The 23,257-nt window shown below is 38.1% G+C and overlaps 1 protein-coding gene across 14 annotated transcripts in view; it reads left to right on the forward strand.

Annotated features, from left to right (window-relative positions):
- UTRN (utrophin) overlaps window positions 1–23,257 on the forward strand; it is a 576,786-nt gene that overhangs the window by 409,460 nt on the left and 144,069 nt on the right. For all 14 annotated transcript variants that reach the window (XM_015137213.3, XM_077999492.1, XM_015137214.3 and 11 more), the window contains one exon: window positions 1,850–2,006. In XM_015137213.3, coding sequence (XP_014992699.3) covers window positions 1,850–2,006 — 157 coding nt within the window. The remainder of the gene's footprint in view (window positions 1–1,849; window positions 2,007–23,257) is intronic.

Consider the following 23,257-nt stretch of genomic DNA (forward strand, 5'->3'; position numbering starts at 1 on the left):
AAAGAATTCAAATGAAACTAGAACACTGAAGGCTACTACAGAAGCATGCATTTATTTGGGCATATGGTAGTAATCCACTAAACACATAGTTATAATCTATTTGAGAATAACCAGAACAGATTTGCCAGACAAAGATTCTGCCAGATCAACTTGCTTTTTACTATGGGAAATCAAAGATGTAGAGAAGCACACAAATACCAACGTTTTCTTTTTTATTTCGAAGCCACCTCAGCATTTCTTTTAAAAAGTATTGTCTTCATCCTTATAATTAATAGATAGTTCTTCAGATTCTAAATACTGTAAGTTTCAGTGATCAGTTTCATTATTTCTGTGCAGTCAAAAAAGACTGCATTGAAAAATACATTTGTGGGCATTTCAATACAATAAGTGTTTGGAACTCAATTTCAAATGAATATAATGTGTGATTTAGTTATTGATTAATGAGTGAAACTACAGACATTGAAGATGCAGGATCAAATCATCTGAAATAAAAGGCAGGGAACACGTATAAATATTTTGCACACGGAGACACTCAAGTGCTTCTTGATTGAGGACATCTGATTTCTAGCTGGCTTTTGCAATTAAAAATATTGGAAATAAATTGCGGTAGCTCAGTCAAATTTATTTGCTGCAAAATGGCTTATAACTACAGAGAGAATTTTTAGTTAATATAGTTGAAATTATTTAGTTCTGCTCTGTGACAAATGAAATTATTGTTTATCAGAGAAAGGGAATTACGTATTTGGCCTAAAGTTAATCAATATGAACACAGAAAAGCTGGAGCTCAAGTAGAATCAGGACCTTGTTAAAACACAGTTTTGTAAAATGAGTTCAGTTGTAGCACCTGTGGAATAAATAGAACTGATAGTAAATACAAGAAAATAAATTTTCTAATCATACCGTTCTCAGAGATTTACAAAATGCTTTGAACTTCGTTCTGAATTTAAACTTTTTTTTTATTGTTTCACACTTAACTTTTTAAAAATCAGCATATGCTGATTAAAGGCAGACATGTGCCTTGTTACACCTCTAAACCTCAAAGATCGTGGAGAGTCACAGTAATTCCATTTCCCCAAGTTAAGGCATAAGTCCATATTCACAATCTGCCCTCTGGGGTGATGCAGGATTGAGTCAAGTCCAGTTCGATTCCTTGAGTCACTGGAATCGTTTCTGACTGATTCATATTTTCAAATCCAGCCCACGGTGGGCCTGAGGCTGGATAAGTGGGCTTTCACCAGGGCCCTAACAAGAGCAAAAAAGGAACATGTGCGCAGATTTACACTCCTATTCTCAAGGGCCTTTGCTCTTACTGGAAACTTAACCACATAAAAATGTATTTCCTAAACATTTCCCTGATTATGGAGTTCATAATCTAAGAACCTGAAGGTACATTTCTGTGTTAAATACAGAAATTATTATTGAAACAAAGACCTCACCTTTAAATGAGAGTATAAAGTACTTCAGTGATTTTGCCCAACTGTTAAAACTTGGTTTATAATTTTACATTCTATCATGGACATCCTTCTTGAAAGCCTTCGTGGTATATAGGTCTGTGTTTTAAATTTTGATAGTTATTACCAATAAATCCTCTGAATATTATAGCCTATTCAAAATAGCTGTTTCTTACAGGAAATGGATGTATGTGTGTATACATATGTGTAAATACATATATATATATATATGTATTTGCAAGGAGTCACTCTCTTTTGTGGAAGTAAACATTACTTGGTCAGATGAGATTATTATGCTAAAGGAAAGTAGATAATTTTGTGAATGTAATTTGCATTTCTTAAATGTGGTGGTGGTTGTTGTTATTATTATTATTATTATTATTATTATTTCTCAACAGGGCCCATTTGGAGGCCAGTGCTGAGAAGTGGAACAGATTGCTGATGTCTTTAGAAGAACTGATCAAATGGCTGAATATGAAAGATGAAGAGCTTAAGAAACAAATGCCTATTGGAGGAGATGTTCCAGCCTTACAGCTCCAGTATGACCATTGTAAGGTAAGTGGATAACCTATAGTGAGTCGCTTAATTCAAATTCTAGTGAGGTAGATATTTGAAATAAAATTATAGGTAAGTATCAGAGTTGAACCAATTATCGCAGGATTCCCCCCACCACCACTGTCTGCTTTTAATTGTCAGTAGACATTTAAAGTGCATACATTGTTTCCATTTGTATTAAGTTTTATCTTCACATTTAACTAAATTTTTTTTTCAAACACTACCAGTATCTAAAGTATAATATTGCTTTTAGCTTATTAGGAAGTTTATCTAAATTTCTAATAGGTTTTATAATCAAATTTTTAAAAATTTTATTTTTATTTTTGAGACCAAGTTTCACTCTTGTTGCCCAGGCTGGAGTACTGCAGCCTCCACCTCTTGGGTTCAAGTGATTCTCCTGCCTCAGCCTCCCAAGTAGCTGGGACTACAGGTGCCTGCCATCACAACCGACAAACTTTTTTTTTTTTTTTTAAGACGGAGTCTTGCTCTGTCACCCAGGTTGGAGTGCAGTGGCATGATCACGGCTCACTGCAACCTCTGCCTCCCAAGTTCAAGTAATTCTCCTGCCTCTGCCTCCCAAGTAGCTGGGACTACAGGTGCCTGCCACCATGCCCAGCTAATTTTGTATTTTGTATTTTTTTTTTTTTTTTAGATGGAGTCTCGCTCTGTTGCCCAGACTGGAGCATGATCTTGGCTCACTGCAACCTTCACCTCCTGGGTTTGAGCGATTCTCCTGCCTCAGCCTCCCAAGTAACTGGGACTACAGGTGCATGCCACCACTCCTGGCTGATTTTTGTATTTTTACTAGGGACAGGATTTCACCATGTTGTTCAGGCTGGTCTCGAACTCTTGACCTCAGGTGATCTGTCTGCCTCGGCCTCCCAAAGTGCTGGGATTACAGGCGTGAGCCACCTCAACTGACCTGAGAAAGTTTTTAAACTACAAATTAACTTAATCTTAAATTCAAGTCATCGAATCATAAGAAATTACAAACTATCTTGTTTATGTTTAATAAAAGTGAAAAATAAGGACTTGTAGTAAAAAAAAAAAAAAGTAATGCAGATGAAGCCCATACTATTTAAGATCATTTTATGTGTTTTACTTTTCTGAGCCAAGCCCTTTCTTTGAATTATAATTCTGCTCAAATTTCTATTCCTATGCAAATCTATACTTTTACTCTGATTAGCCAAAAGATATGCTGAAATGTTATCAACTGACACATTAATTCTTAGATCCTTGTGTTATTAAATTTGTGCCTTGTTCACTTTCCATTGATTTCTTTATGCCCATTTTCTCGTACATACATATCATCTTGTTTTATTGTACTTTTTACTCCTCCCATGTAATGAAAGTTCTCATTCTAAATCTGGTCATTTTAAGGTGACATTATGATTCTATTTCCATTTAAAAAATGACAAAAACAAATGCACACATCTACTAAAGGAAAATCTATGTAATAAGTTGCTTTAATACAAAATGATAAGACCCTGAAATTTATTTATTGGATTTTTGAACCCTTGTGACTAGATTATTAAAATTACCATTTAGGTGTATTTTTTTCTTTCTACTTGAAGCAGGAATATGATAAAGAAATAGCTCCAAGATAAGAAAAAGGAAAACACTGTTGATGTATGATACGCAAGATAATAATAATAATAGAAGATTTAAAATGACCAATTTAAGGAAATCACATTCTCTCCTAACTTCTTCTAACTTTTGCTTCTGTTAGTTATTCATATAGTATTCCCTTTTTGTGGGTTACACTATTAGGGATGAAATAGAATAACACAAAGCTCTTCTAATAGATGTGCTCTGTAAGGAATACAAGCTGCTTGTGGCCATATGCTAATAGTATTTACTGAAATCCAAATGTTGAAGTATGAAATGATTTTCCTCTTCTGGCCTTAGCACATAAAATACATATCCGCCTCTCAGTGTGCCCTGGCTGTATTTTGGCCTCCCTCCCAACAAGGTAACCTGGATTTGCGTTGTGTTTTGCTCCATTTTAGAGCACTGCAGGCAGTTGCTCTGCTTCAGTCCTTGAGACCTAAGCCTTTAGGTAATGAAGGTAATACTGATAATGATGGTAATACAATTGGTTCATTTATTCAGCAAGTGTTTATTGAGTGCCTAATATGAACCAGCATATTCTGGTCACTGGTGACTCAATAATGGACAAAACCAGGTTCTTACCTGATAGTGAGAGATGGACACTCGACAAATAGGCAATAAATATATATGTCCCACAGTAATAACAAAAATAAAGCAAGGTCAAGAAGATAGAGGAGGATGTGGGATTATAAGCCAAGGTGCTATTTTATATGGAGAAGATCAGGAAAGTGTCACAAATCGGGTGATTTTTGAACAGAGACCTGGAGTGATGTAGTAAGCACTTAGCAACCCCTCTTAGAAGTAGAACATTTAGGGAAAGGAGGCAGAAAGCAAAAAGGCCACAGAGCTTGCAATGTTTGTGGCATATTTGAAGAATAGCTTGGAGACCAATATGGTTGAAAATGTTTAACCAAATATGGTAGATAGGAGATGAAGCTGGGGTGGTGGGTGGGAGAAAGGGATTCAGATCATATAGGTCCTTGAATATTCTTTCTTAAGGACTTTGGCTTTTTTACTCAATGAGAGAGGAAGCCATGGAAGATGTAGGTGTCTATAGTGCTGTGATCTAATACTGTATGAAGAGTAGAATATAGAGGAGTTCAGCACTATTGCAGTAATCCAAGTGGTGGTGAATTGGAAAAGGGTATAGCAGGAGAGATGATGAAGAGTAACTACTTTCTGCAGACATTTGGAAAGAATCAACAAAATTTGCTGATGGATTGAATGTGTGGAATGTGAGAAGAAGAAACAAAGATGTCAGAAGTCAGAGATTTTTAGACAAAGCAAATGGAAAATGGAAGTACCATTTAGAGAGAGAAGAAAACTGCTGGAGGAGTGGTCTGGGAAGGAAATGTAAGAGCTCGATGTTTGACATGTTAAGCTTATAGATGTTTAAGCTGTTGGATATATGAATCTGAAGTTAGAAGAAAGATCAAGATTAGAGATCAAAATTGTCAGCCTGTGTATTAGCCCTGGGATTGGATGAGATCACCTATAGGGAGAGATTTTACCAAGGGAAAAAAAAAAAAATCCCAAGAGATGAGCCCTGAGAAGTCACAATTTTGGAGGCTGAGAAGATGAGGAGACTGAGAAGGAAGAGCCAGAAGGCTAGAAGAACCACGAGAGAACAGAGTCCAGGATGCCAAAGAAAGAAAATGTGTTTTGAAGGAGGGCATGATCACGAAGATCAAACATTGCTGAGCGGTTGAATAAGATGAGGACAGAAAATTAATCATCTCGAGACCATCTTGTTGACCTTGGACAAGAGGTGTTACAGTGGCATGATGGAGTTGGAAGCATGATTGGAGTAGATTCAAGAGAGAATATGAACCAAAGTACAGAAAACCATTTTAAGGACTTTTACAACAAAGGTAACAGAAAAATCAGATAGTAGCTGAAGAAAGAATGTAGAGTCAAGTAGTGGTTTTATAACTCATTGCTGAGTAGTGAATTATGAAATAATATATAAATATGATTTCATTATTCAGCATGTTCTATGCTGCTAAGAATGATTCTGTGAAGTGGGAAGAATCAGTGACGCAGGAGAGAGGATACCAGCTCAAACAGTGAGAGGATGGGATCCATTGCACAAGTGGAGCAGTGGGTCTTAGGTCTGTCTGACTCCAAATATATTCATCATCCATTTAAAACCTACTTTACCAAATGAGGTTTATGTCCCAACACCATTCTAAGCACTGGGGATATATCCTCACGTTTTTGTTTTTGTTTTTACTTGAATCTGTTCCCTCTTTTTGCTCCATTACGTCAATTTCCTGGCTTAGTTTATGGAAGAATTTGAGGTCACCTTTTCACCCTATCTTTTTCTTTAGCGGCCTTCTGAAAATGGACAATAAAGAAATGAATATTAACATATTATTCTCAAGAACGAATATTTTAGTGTATAGTGCTAGCTTTCTGCTAAATTAGTACTCAGTATAGATTAGTTGAATAAATTGATTCACAGAGTTTATAGAAAAAAACCCTACTCCTCGTCCTCCTCCTCCTCCTCCTCCTCCTCCTCCTCTATCTGCTTCCTCTAGATCATGATACAGTACAGAAAAGTGTGCTGGGTTTGGGGTAAGCATTCTTTGTAGGTCATAGCTGAAGTCGCAGGGCTGGAGAATTCCGTGATTCCTTCCAGGGTAGTCATCATGTATTAATAAGTATGTTAATTTTCATCATGTTTGATATTACGCCTACAGAAAAGAAAAACTTAAAAGCTTAAAACATGAATTTTCTGGCCGGGCACGGTGGCTCACACCTGTAATCCTAGCACTTTGGGAGGCCGAGGTGGGCGGATCATGGGGTCAAGAGATCGAGACCTTCCCGGCCAACATGGTGAAACCCTGCCACTACTAAAAATTCAGCAATTAGCTGGACGTGGTGGCAAATGCACCTGTAGTCCTAGCTATTCAGGAGGCTGAAGCAGGAGAATCGCTTGAACCCAGGAGACAGAGGTTGCAGTGAGCCAAGATCACACCACTACACTCTAGCCTGGCAACACAGTGAGACTCCATCTCAAAAAAACAAAAAATAAACAAACCCCAAAACATGAATTTTTCATATTTTCTTTATAGGTTGTGACATTTGCTGTTGCTTTGTGAGTAAAGGTTTGAAAGTCCAGTGTAATATATATATATATATATATATTTTTTTTTTTTTTCCCAGGATAGAGTCTCGCTCTGTCGCCCAGACTAGAGTGCAGTGGTGCAAACGCGGCTCACTGCAAGCTCTGCCTCTCGGGTTCACTCCATTCTCCTGCCTCAGCCTCCCGAGTAGCTGGGACTACAGGTGCCTGCCACCACGTCCGGCTAATTTTTGTACTTTTAGTAGAGATGGGGTTTCACCGTGTTAGCCAGGATGGTCTCGATCTCCTGACCTTGTGATCCACCAGCCTCAGCCTCCCCAGTGTCACATTTTTAAATGTGAGACACAAGATCTATAATGTAGATAATCTACTGTGAATTGTGTGTGGCCGTGGATTTTAGGGTGCACTAGAGGCAGGTAAGGAGGGTTGTTGGTTCCTCATAGGTGTGATAATTTGGGTTAGAGGTGTTAGTGAGGTACTGCTAGTAGAAAAGGTACTGAGCTAGAGTAAGAATACTTTTATTTAATGGCTCTCTCTGTCTCTGATGACCTGGGTGACCCTGAAAAAGTCATTTGACTTACCCAAGCTTCAGTGTATGGAAATAAGTAGTGTCTTAGTTCCTTTGGGCTGCAATAAAAAAATATTATAAACTCGGTGACTTATAAACAACAGAAATTTATTTCTCACAGTTCTAAAGGTGGAGAAGTTCAAGATCAGTGCACTAGTAGATTTGGTGTCTGCTAAGGGCCCGCTATCTGGTTCATGGATGATGTCTACTCACTGTGTCCTCCCATAGTGGAAGGTAGTCTTTTATATGATACTGAACCCACTGATGACAGCTCTTCACTCATGCCCTAATCGCCTCCTAATACCATCACTATGGGAGTTAGGATTTTACTTTTTTTTCTTGTGGCAACCCCTGATTTATTTATTTTATTTTATTTTTTTATTATTATACTTTAAGTTCTAGGGTACATGTGCACAACGTGCAGGTTTGTTACATATGTATACTTGTGCCATGTTGGTGTGCTGCACCCATCAAATCATCAGCACCCATCAACTCGTCATGTACATCAGGTATAACTCCCAATGCAATCCCTCCCCCTGTCCCCCTCCCAATAATAGGCCCCAGTGTGTGATGTTCCCTTTCCAGAGTCCAAGTGATCTCATTGATCAATTCCCACCTATGAGTGAGAACATGCGGTGTTTGGTTTTCTGTTCTTGCGATAGTTTGCTGAGAATGATGGTTTCCAGCTGCATCCATGTCCCTACAAAGGACACAAACTCATCTTTTTTTATGGCTGCATAGTATTCCATGGTGTATATGTGCCACATTTTCTTAATCCAGTCTGTCACTGATGGACATTTGGGTTGATTCCAAGTCTTTGCTATTGTGAATAGTGCCGCAATAAACATACGTGTGCATGTGTCTTTATAGCAGCATGATTTATAATCCTTTGGGTATATACCCAGTAATGGGATGGCTGGGTCATATGGTATTTCTAGTTCTAGATCCTTGAGGAATCACCATACTCTTTTCCACAATGGTTGAACCAGTTTACAATCCCACCAACAGTGTAAAAGTGTTTCTATTTCTCCACATCCTCTCCAGCACCTGTTTTTTACTGACTTTTTAGTGGTTGCCATTCTAACTGGTGTGAGATGGTATCTCATTGTGGTTTTGATTTGCATTTCTCTGATGGCTAGTGATGACGAGCATTTTTTCATGTATCTGTTGGCTGTATGCATGTCTTCTTTTGAGAAATGTCTGTTCATATCCTTTGCCCATTTTTTGATGGGGTTGTTTGTTTTTTTCTCGTAAATTTGTTTGAGTTCTTTGTAGGTTCTGGATATTAGCCCTTTGTCAGATGAGTAGATTACAAATATTTTCTCCCATTCTGTAGGTTGCCTGTTCACTCTGATGGTAGTATCTTTTGCTGTGCAGAAGTTTTTTAGTTTAATTAGATCCCATTTGTCAATTTTGGCTTTTGTTGCTGTTGCTTTTGGTGTTTTAGACATGAAGTTCTTGCCCATGCCCATGTCCTGAATGGTATTACCTAGGTTTTTTTCTAGGGTTTTTATGGTATTAGGTCTAACATTTAAGTCTCTAATCCATCTTGAATTAATTTTCGTATAAGGAGTAAGGAAAGGATCCAGTTTCAGCTTTCTACTTATGGCTAGCCAATTTTCCCAGCACCAATTATTAAATAGGGAATCCTTTCCCCATTTCTTGTTTTTCTCAGGTTTGTCAGAGATCAGATGGCTATAGATATGTGGTATTATTTCTGAGGGCTCTGTTCTGTTCCATTGGTCTATATCTCTGTTTTGGTACCAGTACCATGCTGTTTTGGTTACTGTAGCCTTGTAGTATAGTTTGAAGTCAGGTAGTGTGATGCCTCCAGCTTTGTTCTTTTGACTTAGGATTGTCTTGGCAATGCGGGCTCTTTTTTGGTTCCATATGAACTTTAAAACAGTTTCTTCCAATTCTGTGAAGAAAGTCATTGGTAGCTTGATGGGAATGACATTGAATCTATAAATTACCTTGGGCACAATGGCCATTTTCACGATATTGATTCTTCCTATCCATGAGCATGGTATGTTCTTCCAGTTGTTTGTGTCCTCTTTTATTTCACTGAGCAGTGGTTTGTAGTTCTCCCTGAAGAGGTCCTTTACATCCCTTGTAAGTTGGATTCCTAGGTATTTTATTCTCTTTGAAGTAATTGTGAATGGAAGTTCATTCATGATTTGGCTCTGTTTGTCTGTTATTGGTGTATAAGAATGCTTGTGATTTTTGCACATTAATTTTGTATCCTGAGACTTTGCTGAAATTGCTTATCAGCTTAAGGAGATTTTGGGCTGAGATGATGGGGTTTTCTAAATATACAATCATGTCATCTGCAAACAGGGACAATTTGACTACTTCTTTTCCTAACTGAATACCCTTGATTTCTTTCTCTTGCCTGATTGCCCTAGCCAGAACTTCCAACACTATGTTGAATAGGAGTGGTGAGAGAGGGCATCCCTGTCTTGTGCCAGTTTTCAAAGGGAATCCTTCCAGTTTTTTGCCCATTCAGTATGATTGGCTGTGCGTTTGTCATAAATAGCTCTTATTATTTGGAGATGCGTTCCATCAATACCAAATTTATTGAGTGTTTTTAGCATGAAGGGCTGTTGAATTTTGTCAAAGGCCTTTTCTGCATCTATTGAGATAATCATGTGGTTTTAGTCTTTGGTTCCATTTATATGCTGGATTACGTTTATTGATTTGCGTATGTTGAACCAGCCTTACATCCCAGGGATGAAGCCCACTTGATCATGGTGGATAAGCTTTTTGATGTGCTGCTGGATTTGGTTTGCCAGTATTTTATTGAGGATTTTTGCATCGATGTTCATCAGGGATATTGGTCTAAAATTCTCTTTTTTTGTTATGTCTCTGCCAGGCTTTAGTATCAGGATGATGTTGGCCTCATAAAATGAGTTAGGGAGGATTCCCTCTTTTTCTATTGATTGGAATAGTTTCAGAAGGAATGGTACCAGCTCCTCCTTGTATACCTCCAGTAGAATTCAGCTGTGAATCCATCTGGTCCTGGACTTTTTGGTTGGTAGGCTATGAATTATTGCCTCAATTTCAGAGCCTACTATAGGTCTATTCAGGGATTCAACTTCTTCCTGGTTTAGTCTTGGGAGAGTTTAAGTGTCCAGGAAATTATCCATTTCTTCTAGGTTTTCTAGTTTATTTGCATAGAGGTGTTTATAGTATTCTCTGATGGTAGTTTGTATTTCTGTGGGGTCAGTAGTGATATCCCCTTTATCATTTTTTATTGCATGTATTCGATTCTTCTCTCTTTTCTTCTTTATTAGTCTTGCTAGCGGTCTATCAATTTTGTTGATCTTTTCAAAAAACCAGCTCCTGGATTCATTTATTTTTTTGGAGAGTTTTTTGTGTCTCTATCTCCTTCAGTTCTGCTCTGATCCTAGTTATTTCTTGCCTTCTGCTAGCTTTTGAATGTGTTTGCTCTTGCTTCTCTAGTTCTTTTAATTATGATGTTAGGGTGTCAATTTTAGATCTTTCATGCTTTCTCTTGTGGGCATTTAGTGCTATACATTTCCCTCTACACACTGCTTTAAATGTGTCCCAGAGATTCTGGTATGTTGTGTATTTGTTCTCATTGGTTTCAAAGAACATCTTTATTTCTGCCTTCATTTCGTTATGTACCCAGTAGTCATTCAGGAGCAGGTTCTTCAATTTCCATGTAGTTGAGCGGTTTTGTTTGAGTTTCTTAGTCCTGAGTTCTAGTTTGATTGCACTGTGGTCTGAGAGACAGTTTGTTATAATTTCTGTTCTTTTACATTTGGTGAGGAGTGCTTTACTTCCAACTATGTGGTCAGTTTTGGAATAAGTGCGATGTGGTGCTGAGAAGAATATATATTCTGTTGATTTGGGGTGGAGAGTTCTGTAGATGTCTATTAGGTCCTCTTGGTGTGGAGTTGAGTTCAATTCCTGGATATCCTTGTTAACATTCTGTCTTGTTGATCTGTCCAATGTTGACAGTGGGGTGTTGAAGTCTCCCATTATTATTGTATGAGAGTCTAAGTCTCTTTGTAAGTCTCTAAGGACTTCCTTTATGAATCTGGGTGCTCCTGTATTGGGTGCATATATATTTAGGATAGTTAGCTCTTCCTGTTGAATTGATCCCTTTACCATTATTTAATGGCCTTCTTTGTCTCTTTTGATCTTTGATGGTTTAAAGTCTGTTTTATCAGTGACTAGGATTGCAACCCCTGCTTTTTTTGGTTCTCCATTTGCTTGGTAGATCTTCCTCCATCCCTTTATTTTGAGCCTATGTATGTCTCTGCATGTGAGATGGGTCTTCTTTATACAGGAAACTGATGGGTGTTGACTCTTTATGCAATTTGCCGGTCTGTGTCTTTTAATTGGAGCATTTAGTCCATTTACATTTAAGTTAATATTGTTATGTGTGAACTTGATCCTGTCATTGTGATATTAGCTGGTTATTTTGCACGTTAGTTGATGTAGTTTCTTCCTGGCATCGATGGTCTTTACATTTTGGCATGTTTTTGCAACAGCTGGTACCAGTTTTTCCTTTCCATGTTTAGTGCTTCCTTCAGGGTCTGTTGTAGGGCAGGCCTGGTGGTGACAAAATCTCTAAGCATTTGCTTGTCTGTAAAGGATTTTATTTCTCCTTCACTTATGAAACTTAGTTTGGCTGGATATGAAATTCTGGGTTTAAAATTCTTTTCTTTAAGAATGTTGAATATTGGCCCCCACTCTCTTCTGGCTTGTAGATTTTCTGCCGAGAGATCTGCTGTTAGTCTGATGGGCTTCCCTTTGTGGGTAACCCGACCTTTCTCTCTGGCTGCTCTTAACATTTTTTCCTTTATTTCAACTTTGGCGAATCTGACAATTATGTGCCTTGGAGTTGCTCTTCTTGAGGAATATCTTTGTAGCATTCTTTGTATTCCCTGAATTTGAATATTGGCCTGCCTTACTAGGTTGGGGAAGTTCTTGTGGTGATATCCTGAAGAGTGTTTTCCAACTTGGTTCCATTTTCCCCCTCACTTTCAGGCACAGCAATCAGATGTAGATTTGGTCTTTTCACATAATCCCATATTTCTTGGAGGCTTTGTTCATTTTTTTTTCCTTTTTTTCTCTAGACTTCTCTTCTCACTTCATTTCATTCATTTGATCTTCAATCACTGATACTTTTTCTTCCAGTAGATCTAGTCGGTTACTGAAGCTTGTGCATTTGTCACGTATTTCTCCTGTCATGGTTTTTATCTCTATCAGTTTGTTTATGGCCTTCTCTGCATTGATTATTCTAGTTATCCATTCTTCCATTCTTTTTTCAAGATTTTTTAGTTTCTTTGTGCTGGGTACATAGTTACTCCTTTAGCTCTGAGAAGTTTGATGGACTGAAGCCTTCTTCTCTCAACTCGTCAAAGTCATTCTCCGTCCAGCTTTGATCCGTTGCTGGCGATGAGCTGCATTCCTTTGGAGGGGGATATGTGCTCTGATTTTTTGAATTTCCAGCTTTTCTGCCCTGCTTTTTCCCCATCTTCGTGGTTTTATCTGCCTTTGGTCTTTGATGATGGTGACGTACTGATGGGGTTTTAGTGTTGGTGTCCTTTCTGTTTGTTAGTTTTCCTTCTAACAGTCAGGACCCTGAACTGTAGGTCTGTTGGAGTTTGCTTGAGGTCCACTCCAGACCCTGTTTACCTGGGCATCAGCAGCAAAGGCTGCAGAAGATAGAATATTGCTGAACGGCAAGTGCTGATGTCTGATTCTTGCTCTGGAAGCTTTGTCTCAGGGGTGTACCCTGCTGTGTTAGGTGTCAGGTATCGGTCTGCACCTAGTAGGGGATGTCTCCCAGTTAGGCTACTCAGGGGTCAGGGACCCACTTGAGCAGGCAGTCTGTCCGTTCTCAGATCTCATCCTCCATGCTGGGAAATCCAGTACTGTCTTCAAAGCTGTCAGACAGCTGTCAGACTCCACCAAGAGGCAGAGTCTACAGAGACAGGCAGGCCTCCTTGAGCTGCAGTGGGCTCCACCCAGTTCGAGCTTCCTGGAGGCTTTGTTTATCTACTTAAGCCTCAGCAATGGCGAGCACCCCTCCCCCAGCCTGGCTGCCGCCTTGCAGTTAGATCTCAGACTGCTGTGCTAGCAATGAGGGAGGCTCCGTGGGCATGGGACCCTCTGGGCCAGGTGTGGGATATAATCTCCTGGTGTGCCGTTTGCTAAGACCCTTGGTAAAGTGCAGTATTAGAGTGGGAGTTACCCGATTTTCCAGGTGTTGTGTGTCTCGGTTTCCCTTGGCTAGGAAAGGGATTTCCTTCCCCCTTGTGCTTCCCAGGTGAGGGGATGCCTCACCCTGCTTCAGCTCTCGCTGGTCGGGCTGCACCAGCTGACCAGCACCAATTGTCCGTCACTCCCCAGTGAGATGAAGCCGGTACCTCAGGTGAAAATGCAGAAATCACCTGTCTTCTGTGTCGCTCGTGCTGGGAGCTGGAGGCTGGAGCTGTTCCTATTCAGCCATCTTTTTCCTGACCTCTGGGAGTTAGGATTTCAACCTGTAAATTTTGGTAACACATAGACATTCAAACTATAGCAAGTAGTTTCATTTCTACACAGAATTGTTCTGAAAATCAAATGAAATATTGGAAATGGAAGTAATTTAGGAATAGTAAAGTGCTGAAGGGCAATATATAATTTTATTCAATTATGTATATTCTGTCAAAAGCAACCTTGTTTACCAATTACCAAGAGTAATGTTTTAAAATTATATTACATTAATTCATACTTATATAAATCTATATTATTACAATTAGGGCTAATGATTATACATTTGTAGATTCAGAGCAATATTTGAAGAAATGTGATACCTACCTGTAATTATTTATCTTACTGAACATCATCAGTCATAATTATTGAACAGTCTAAGCATAGTTTCACCCTAGCCTTGCATCCAACAATTCCCTTCCTAAGAGTTTATTTAATAGTTTTTGGCCAGTGTTCTAACATAAACATAAGTCTCTAACTTATCCTGAGTCTTTTCTTAAAATCAAAATCTCTTACGGTTGTGTAAGAGATTACTCTATATTTCAGGGCAGTTTTTTTTTTTTCTTTAGGTCCTTGAAAATGTCCTTTTTCTCTGCTGTCATATTCTATTGATCAAGAAGAGTCTTTATTTAGTGTATATGCATGTGTAATTTAGAATTGTCAATTACTGGACTGAAAGGACCCTAAGAAGTAAGTTAGTCCAGTCCACTTATTTATGGTAGAGGAACATGAGACCCACAGTATAGTTTAAGGAAACCTGAGTTTTCATCCCTCCTTTCCTCTCTTACTTTCATTTACTTACTATATGCCTGGCAGTTTATTTTACTTTTTAAGGAAAAATAGGTTTATTTTTAAAAGAAATTAATTCCCTATTTAAAGCATACACAAGACAACATCTTTCATTTAGTCCTAAACTTGATTATGTATTCTCATTATAATATTCCAGTGATGTTCTGGAAATACATTTCAAGGATGTCATCATAAACTTATTGGTAAATATCAAACAAAGCTACTGACTTTGAGGGAAAATTTTCAGTAATTTTTTTTATCTACCCAGAGATACTCATCCCACTGTATATCTGGGATTTTTCTGAACATTCTCAAATTTTAACAAATTATTTTTTTTTCCATTGCATGCATCAATATGCTAAATTCTCCACTATAATCCAAGTAAAATAATGATAGTATGTGAAAACCAGTGTATTTTCTAATACTGCCCATGATAGAGTGAAATTACAGCATAAAGAGTAGCCAGGAACCTATAGTATAAACATTATCTGGCTCCAAGTATCTTGCAACAAATAGCTACTAATAGGACTATACATAGCACATAGAACACAGCAATCCTGAATTGTAGTATATGTGTAAAACCATTTAAAGCATTTTTTCTCAACCTTTTTTTATCATTAACCTCCTTTTCAATTATAAAAATTAAATTCAAATTAAATTAAATAGCTTTAACTATATATTTCTTCCTAATGAGAAAAATTAATACTAAAAGATTTTGTTGGGTAGGATGATTTTGGAAGGTCATAATCCATATCTAAGATTTTTTTTTCACCCCAAGAATCAATTTTTGTCTCCAGTTGAGAATGTAAGGGTTAAAGTTGAAATAAATTAAATAGCCTTTAACTTTATTAAAGAGAAAAAAACCTAATGAGTAAGAGTGGAGGTTGAGATAGTTGACTTCTAGACCATCTCTGTCCCATACTTGCTGTGCCATCAGGGAAGAAATCATGTCTCTTTATTTTCTTGTTTGGGAGAATACAGTAATAGCATAAAACCTAATAGCTTGGAAAAATCACTTAATCTCACTGGACTGAGTGAGGCTATTAATTGAAAGAATTGGTATACATCAGTTGTTTTCAATTCTGGCTGCACTTTCCTAGGGCATATAAAAGATATCAATGCTCAGTTATATTTACCGAGACCAATTAAGCCAGTCTCTGGAGGATATGGTCTCAACCTATAGTGTAAATCAGAATCACCTGATGGGCTTGTTAAGCCACAGATTGGTAGGCCCCACTTTCAGAGCTGCTGATTCAGCAAGTTTTGGGTGGGGCCTGCAAATGTGAATTATCAAGTTCTCCGGTAATGTTATGCTATTAGTCTATTGACCACACTTTGAGAACTGCTGGACTAGGCATTTTTGTAAGATTGAATGTGTGTGTGTGTGCATGTGTGTGTGTCCCCAGGTGAATTCTTATCTCAAAAGTATTCGTATACAAAATTTCAATAAGGTTCTTTTAAGTTCTAGGATACTGAGATTTTAATATAATAAGAGCTGTTAAACATCAAGATGGCCTATAGAAAGGAGACCTATGGACAAATATCAACTTCTTGGTCAGTTTTCATTAAAAACTTGTTTCTTAAAGCCTTTTACAGTATTTTGTTGAAAATTAACTTTTTTTAGCTGCATATGTAGGTCTTCACTTCATTTTTCAGTAAAGATAACTTATTTGGTTATCAGTGTCTCATCATTTGACAAGAGCAATGGAAGGTTTGGATAGTAACCAGCTGTTTTTGAATTGCTTGAAGAGAATCTTGTAAATTTGTAGTCTAGAGGTAATTCTGTGATTGCTTCGATACTTGGAATTGCAGCAGTGCTATAGGTACTGATTCTTTTACAAGACCATGTATAAACCAAGAAGTCTTCTGTATTTTCCAGTCCCGAAACTGAATCAATAAAAAAGAGTGCCATTTTTTAGATAAAGTATTTAGAGGCTTTGCCTTTGGCCTTTCATATTTTCCTTTCTTCTCTAGAGGCTCTGACTTCTTAGGCCTCTGACTCCTCATGCCTTCATCCCCTCTGAGTTCTTCTAGGATCTAAGACACAAGAGAGGTCCTGGTATAGAAAAAAAACACAGCCCCCGTTTACGTGAAATTTACATTCAAGGGAGATCCTGTGCTTATCCTTAAACTTAGAGTTCTTGTTCTCTGTGTTTTGAGAAATCATTTCCCAAGAGGTTATGGCTGAGCTGTGAACTGCACATTGTTATCCCAAAGCTCTGGTTGTCTTTGCCCAGTCATCCACTTCTATAACCCCCAATTTTTCTCCTTGGTGTTTTAGTCTGTCTTTTGGTGCTATAACAGAATGCCAGGGACTGAGTCATGTATAAAGAACAGATTTATTTGACTCACACTTCTGGAGGCTGGGCTCACAGTTCCAGGGGCAGGGAAGTTCAAATCAAGGGGCTAGTATCTGATGAGGGTCTTCAGGCTGTGTCACCTCATGGTGGAAAGCACAAAGGCAAGAGAGTGTTCGTGACAGAGAGGAGATGGAAGCTGAACTTATCCTTTGAGCCCACTCCCTCTGTAACTAACCCACTCCCACTGTGATAATGACATTAGTCCATTCATGAAGGTCCAGCCCTCATGACCTGATCACCTCTTAAAGGCGGCTCCTCTTAATGTCAGCACAGTGTCACTTCAATTTCATCATGAGTTTTGGAGGGGACATTCAAACCACAGCACTTTGTTATGATTCAGGCAAGCTTTCAGTTCATGTACCCATTTATTTCTAATCTCTTCTTTAAGGGAATATAGAACTCTTTTCAATTATAACATTATGATGTAGCTTTAAACGAAACATGAAATAACTTTTAAAACCAATTTTTTCAGGTATGTTTTAGCTTACTGGAATAAAGTTGCTTCTCTTTTCATTTAGTCTTGTATATTATTATAAATTCTGTTAGTATTTTTTTCTGATCTCTTACTTTTTAGGTCTTTTCCTTTTTGTAATAAAATCAAAAATCTTTTTAGCTACAAAAATCTCTTGTCTTACAGCTCAAAAGTACGTAATTAGAATCAGTCAAGATCAACTCTCAGATGGCTTGATACTAATATTAGCCAAGGTTTTTTATTCCCTAAAATTTCCCATAGAAAGTAGGGGACCTTGTACTTGATTTCTAATTCATTCTCTAATCTTAAGGTAATAGTTTGAATTACTTTATTTCAAGCAACACAGTACTGATTAATTTGACATAAACTCTCACTGCTAATTTAAGATGTCTAAAGAATATCAGATGGAATTTTGTGAAGAGACAAAGAACTTAACACTAACTTAATTATTCCAAAATATATGATCTCATAAATGCAAGTTTTGAATGCCACTGTATACAACCTTTAGGGGTTGATTTATAGAAACTCATATATTCTAAGTCTTCCCATTCCTAACTATCTTTATATATTCTAGTCCTTTATATGTACGTAAATGATTTAATGACTCCTTTTCATAGGGGTAGTCTGTGATAATGGTAGTGCCAATCATTTCATTCCCCATCCGTCCATCCATTCATCCATCCATCCATCCACCTATCCACACTATTCACCAAATGCCTTAATGTTAAAGTTGATGCTTATGTACGAAGAGCAATAAGGTACAGCCTCTGCACCTCAGTGATATATTTTAATAATTCCTATTACCAAAAGCCCTGTGCTTGTAGTTTGTTGGCTGTATCCAGAGAGAATACTTTACATTTAAATGTTTAGGTGATGGCTCTGAGATTTCCCTTTAGAATGCTACTATAAAGCAATGCTTTAACGCATCTCCTATGTTCAAACACCTAGCAGTTATAGATCAGATATAAAAAACAGAAAACCAAACATGGCATTGTGGGCTCTAAAACATGACAGTCATTCTACAGGCCAGAAACAAAGCAGAAAAGCAAACTAGCTTTTCTGCTTGTTGAAGCGAACTAGCTTTTCTGCTTGTTAGCTTTTCTGATGTTGATGCTGCTGGAAAAATGTAGCAGACCCTGGTGATGGGCAGGCAGGAAGCCCCATAGCAAAGACTGGGTTCAAAACCCTTCTCTTACACACGGAAATGAGTGATTCACAGATTGGCTTCCTTTCCTTCTGTAGTGTAAATGCCCCAGGAACTGCTATTATGAAACATCAGTGTATTGTTGACCCTTAATTAAATGTGTGTACTTTCTTGGGTGTTTTAACCAGTGTCTCAGAATGTTGATATATTTTCAGCAACATCAATAATAAATACTTTGTTCAGTGCTTCAACAATACATGAACATTTGAGACCTGGGGCCTAGCACATAGTAAACACTCAGTAAAAGGTGGCTGATATCTTTTCCCATAATTGGTGGGAGTCTTTTCTGATAGTTTTGATCATTTTTATTTTGTTTAAAACTATATAGGCTACATGAGCAGTTTTAACTCAGTAAAACTGTATTAATACCTGTTATTTACCACCTAGTATAACCCAACAGAAATAACTTTCAATTACTGTCTAGATTAACCTGTCAAATTAGACAAGGGTCATCTTCCAGTCTTTGCAAGTAAAGTTTGGTAAACAGCACAATCATATTATTTTTTTCATGTAAGTACATATTTGATTCCCCCAAATGTTAAAATAAATTGCTACTTAAAAAACATGTAGTGTTTTAAGGACTGTTTTAAAATAAATGGATAGGCCGGGCACTGTGGCTTACACCTGTAATCCCAGCACTTTGGGAAGCCGAAGCGGGTGGATCACTTGAGGCCAGGAGTTCGAGATTAGGCCGGCCAACATGGTGAATCCCCATCTCTACTAAAAATATAAAAATTAATCAGGCGTGGTGGTGGGTGCCTATAATCTCAGCTACTTGGGGGGTTGAGGCAGGAGAATCACTTGAACCCAGGGGACAGTGGTTGCAATGAGCCAAGATCACACCACTGCACTCCAGCCTGGGTAACAGATTGAGACTCCCATCTCAAAAAAAAAAACAAAAAAGCTAACTTACTAATTAAATAATAAAATAAATGGATAAAGTTGAATCTTCCCATCTAATGACTTAAATCAGATTTTTAGTATCATTTTTGAAGCTTTGAAGAAGCTGAGGTCACGTATGTGCAACTTCCCTTTCAAGAATGTGAGCTTATCGTTCAGTCAACAATTACTTATAATGCACCTACAATGTATATAGCATTTGTAATGTTATGGATTTACTCTAGTCAAATACTCTTGAGTGGATAAAATTGCAGATGCAGATTTTACTGTTCAATTTGCACTTCATTTTCATAACAATGTAAATATTAAGTTATATAGGGGCAATTATCAGAGCTCTAATACCCTTTCTCCAATAGAACGCATATTTGATGTTAGAAAAGCAAATCTAGAATAACTGAAAGTGCATGATTCAGGTGTAATTTCTTGTTTGTGTGTTCTTTCCCTCAGGGCTACTCTGGCTTTTGCTTAACCCGCTTGATTCCTATATTCAAGCTTTATTATATAAGACTCAGAACATATCTGGCCTTAAGCTGAATTACCAAGAAACATTAGCAAACTTACTCATTAAAATAACAAATTCTAACATTGTCTTTAAAACAACAACACCCTACCATTACATTTAGGCTGTCTGTGTGTGTGTGTGTGCGCGCGTGCAAATGTAGGTGTGGTGGAATTTTTTTTTTCCCTGCTAAAGTAATCGGAGACTCTGCCTGCAGTTCTGTAATTTTGAGGTCTTGCTGTGTTAGAAGGTTGCCTACAGTGGGAAACTGGTCTTTTTCTGAAATTAAAAACAAATTAATTTCCAAGTTCCTCTCCAACCTTTGCCAATCTATGTTGACTTCCTCCTTATTAAACGCTCAGCTCCCTAAAGCCTGTTAGTTAAGCTGTTACTTGTGTGCAGGCCTGAAGCAGCGGTTCTCTCAGTGAGCCTGCACCTACCTGCCACACCCCAGTTGTCTGCACGTGGACTTGTCTCCTAATCGTAATATGTAATATTGCAACCTTACCCCAAAGGGCCATAGAATATCCATGTTTAGAGGGAAAGGTGAGACAGCCTAATAGGTGTCACTCTCTGGTGGTAAAATTAAGAGTGGATCACAAATGTAGGCAAGAAACAGAGGCCTGTAAAACCAATGAACCCCTTTACAAAACAATCATTTTACTGCCTCTGTACATATTTAGCCCAGAGACAATTTATTTTATCTAGCAGTTCACGTATTCATTCAGGTTGAAACTTCTATATTGGACCTGATGTTTGCCACATACTTTTCTAGGTGCCAAGCATGCATGAGTTTGTAAGACTATTTTTGCCATCGTGGAGCTCACTTCACTGTCTAGCAGTGATGCAGGCATGAAAACAAGTAACTACAGTAGATATGAAAAGTGCTGTAATATAGCCATGGACACACAGCCAAGGAGACACGAATCACGATTATTTGTGCTTGGGAAGATTGGGAAAGGCTCCATAGAGTAAGATGCTTTTGAGCTGAAAGACACCTTGGAATAAGTAAGAAATCACTAAAGGTTGTTGCCAAAATGCTTTAGGGAGAAAATCCTCCAAATTAGCCATGGCATGTTTTGGAGTACACAATAGAGTAAGGGGTGCTGCTTACTTCCTTTTGTGATGATACATGGGATAAGGCTGAAAGAAGAAAATACAAGTTCAGCACCTAATCCAGTGCCACATTAGAATAAGTACTAATTGAGGATCCCTTAGCTGAAATATTTGGGACCAAAAGTATTTAGATTTGGATTTTTTCATATTTTGGAATATTTGCATTACACTTCCCAGGTGACCATCCCTAATCAGAAAATCTGAAATCCAAAATGTGCCTATGAGCATTTCCTTTGAGTACCATATTGACACTCAGAAATGTTTGGATTTGGTATATTTTAGATTTTGGATTAGAGATACTCAACCTGTATTGCATGTATTAGCTGGATGAAGGAATACATTTATGTGTGCATGTATTTTAAAGAGTACAGGGGGCCGGAAGTGGTGGCTCATGCCTGTAATCCCAGCACTTTGGGAGACTGATGCAAGAGAATAGCTTGAACCCAGGAGGCGGAGGTTGCCATGAGCCGAGATTGCGACATTGCACTCCAGCCTGGGAAACAAGAGCGAAACTCTGTCTCAAAAAAAAAAATACAAGGAAGGATACTATTTTATTACTATGAAAAGCAAAATAATTTCTGTCTTATTTTTAACATTGATATTTAGTATTCTGATTCAGGCATTATTTTTGATGTCCGTGAGGTGGAACCAAAATGAATTTTGTGTATTAACTGCTCATTGAGGGATGTTAACTAAAACTTTCAAAGCACTATGTAGGAGATTTTTTTTTTAAAATTTATTTTGTCTGTATACCAATGGAAAGTAAGCCTGTTTTCTTTCTCTTTTTTCACGTAGTTTTATTAGTGCTATCAAATTTAATGAGTGCTCTGCCCTTTTCTGCTGTCATTCTCTAATGACTTCAGATCCATATATGCTGATTTAACTTTGAAAGCAAGTTGGGAAAAAAGTAAATTACATTCTAGCAGATTTGTCTCATGTTTGCATCATTTATTTTTTTCTGCTTATATTCTCCAGTAAGCAGTTAACTGCTTTTTTGAAACCAAAAGCTAAAGAAGCCTGCTGTACCAACAATACCTCTATTTGTTATAGTTCAGCTGCCCTGCATTTAGGGCCAGCTTCTCGGGTGTCCCGTGCAGTCACACAGGGCTCTGCTCTTACAAGGTTTCTGCACTTGGCTTAATGTTCTTCTGCTGCCATCTTGAGATTCTTAGTAATATTTGGACAAGGGACCCTGTCACGCTGAGGTCTGCAATCACATAGCCAGACCTGCTTACATTGCGAAGAACATTAACGTATATGTCCTGACACACGTAAAATGTAACACAACATTGAATGCCTCTTAAAACTTGCTTCAAGCATCTTTCTATCTCCTTCCAGGTAAGGAAGCCATCCTGAGCCCCACTCTGAGTTCCATGCCGCTTATAATTTGCGATGTCTCTGTTTGTTAGTGTTGGCTGAGCTTTGTCTAGGGGTGGTGCATTCCAAGACCTCACCTTTCCTGTTGACTGATTCATTGTTCCTTGCACTCTACTTGACTTCCAGAACACTGCACTCTTCTGATGTTTTTCTTACCACACTGGTAGCTCCTTCTCAGTTTCCCTTCCTGGTTCTTCCTTCTCTCCCCTGTCTCCTAAAATTGGAATGTGTCACTTGTCAGGCCATGTCACCTTCTCTATATTCACTCCTTCTTGGGTTTAAAAGTGCCATCTATATGCCAAGCACTCCCAAATATATATCAGTTTACATGTCATCTCTACTTGAGTGTGTAATAAACACCTCACACTTAATATGACCAAACTGACTTCCTGAATTGACCCCTATAACATGTTCTACCCAGTGTTCTGCATTTCAGTTGGTAGGAATCTTATTTCAGTTGCTTAGGTAACAAATAATGATCACCTTCAGTCCTGTCTTTCTCTCATTTTCAGTCTCTTAGGAAATCCTGTTGGTTCTCTGTTCAAAATATAGAACCTGAATCTACCACCTGTCACTCCTCTGTCTCTGGAAGTATCAGTCCAGCAACCAGAGTGTTCCTACTAAAATAAATCAAACTCTGCAGGGGCTTCCTAACTTATTCAGAGGAAAAGCCACAGTTCTTGGAATGGTCTGCAAGGCCCTACCCAATCTGACCTACCCCCTACTCACACCTTGCTCATTTCCTCTCTTGCTGTTT

Source organism: Macaca mulatta, chromosome 4 (assembly GCF_049350105.2).
Source record: "Macaca mulatta isolate MMU2019108-1 chromosome 4, T2T-MMU8v2.0, whole genome shotgun sequence".
Lineage (NCBI taxonomy): Eukaryota > Metazoa > Chordata > Mammalia > Primates > Cercopithecidae > Macaca > Macaca mulatta.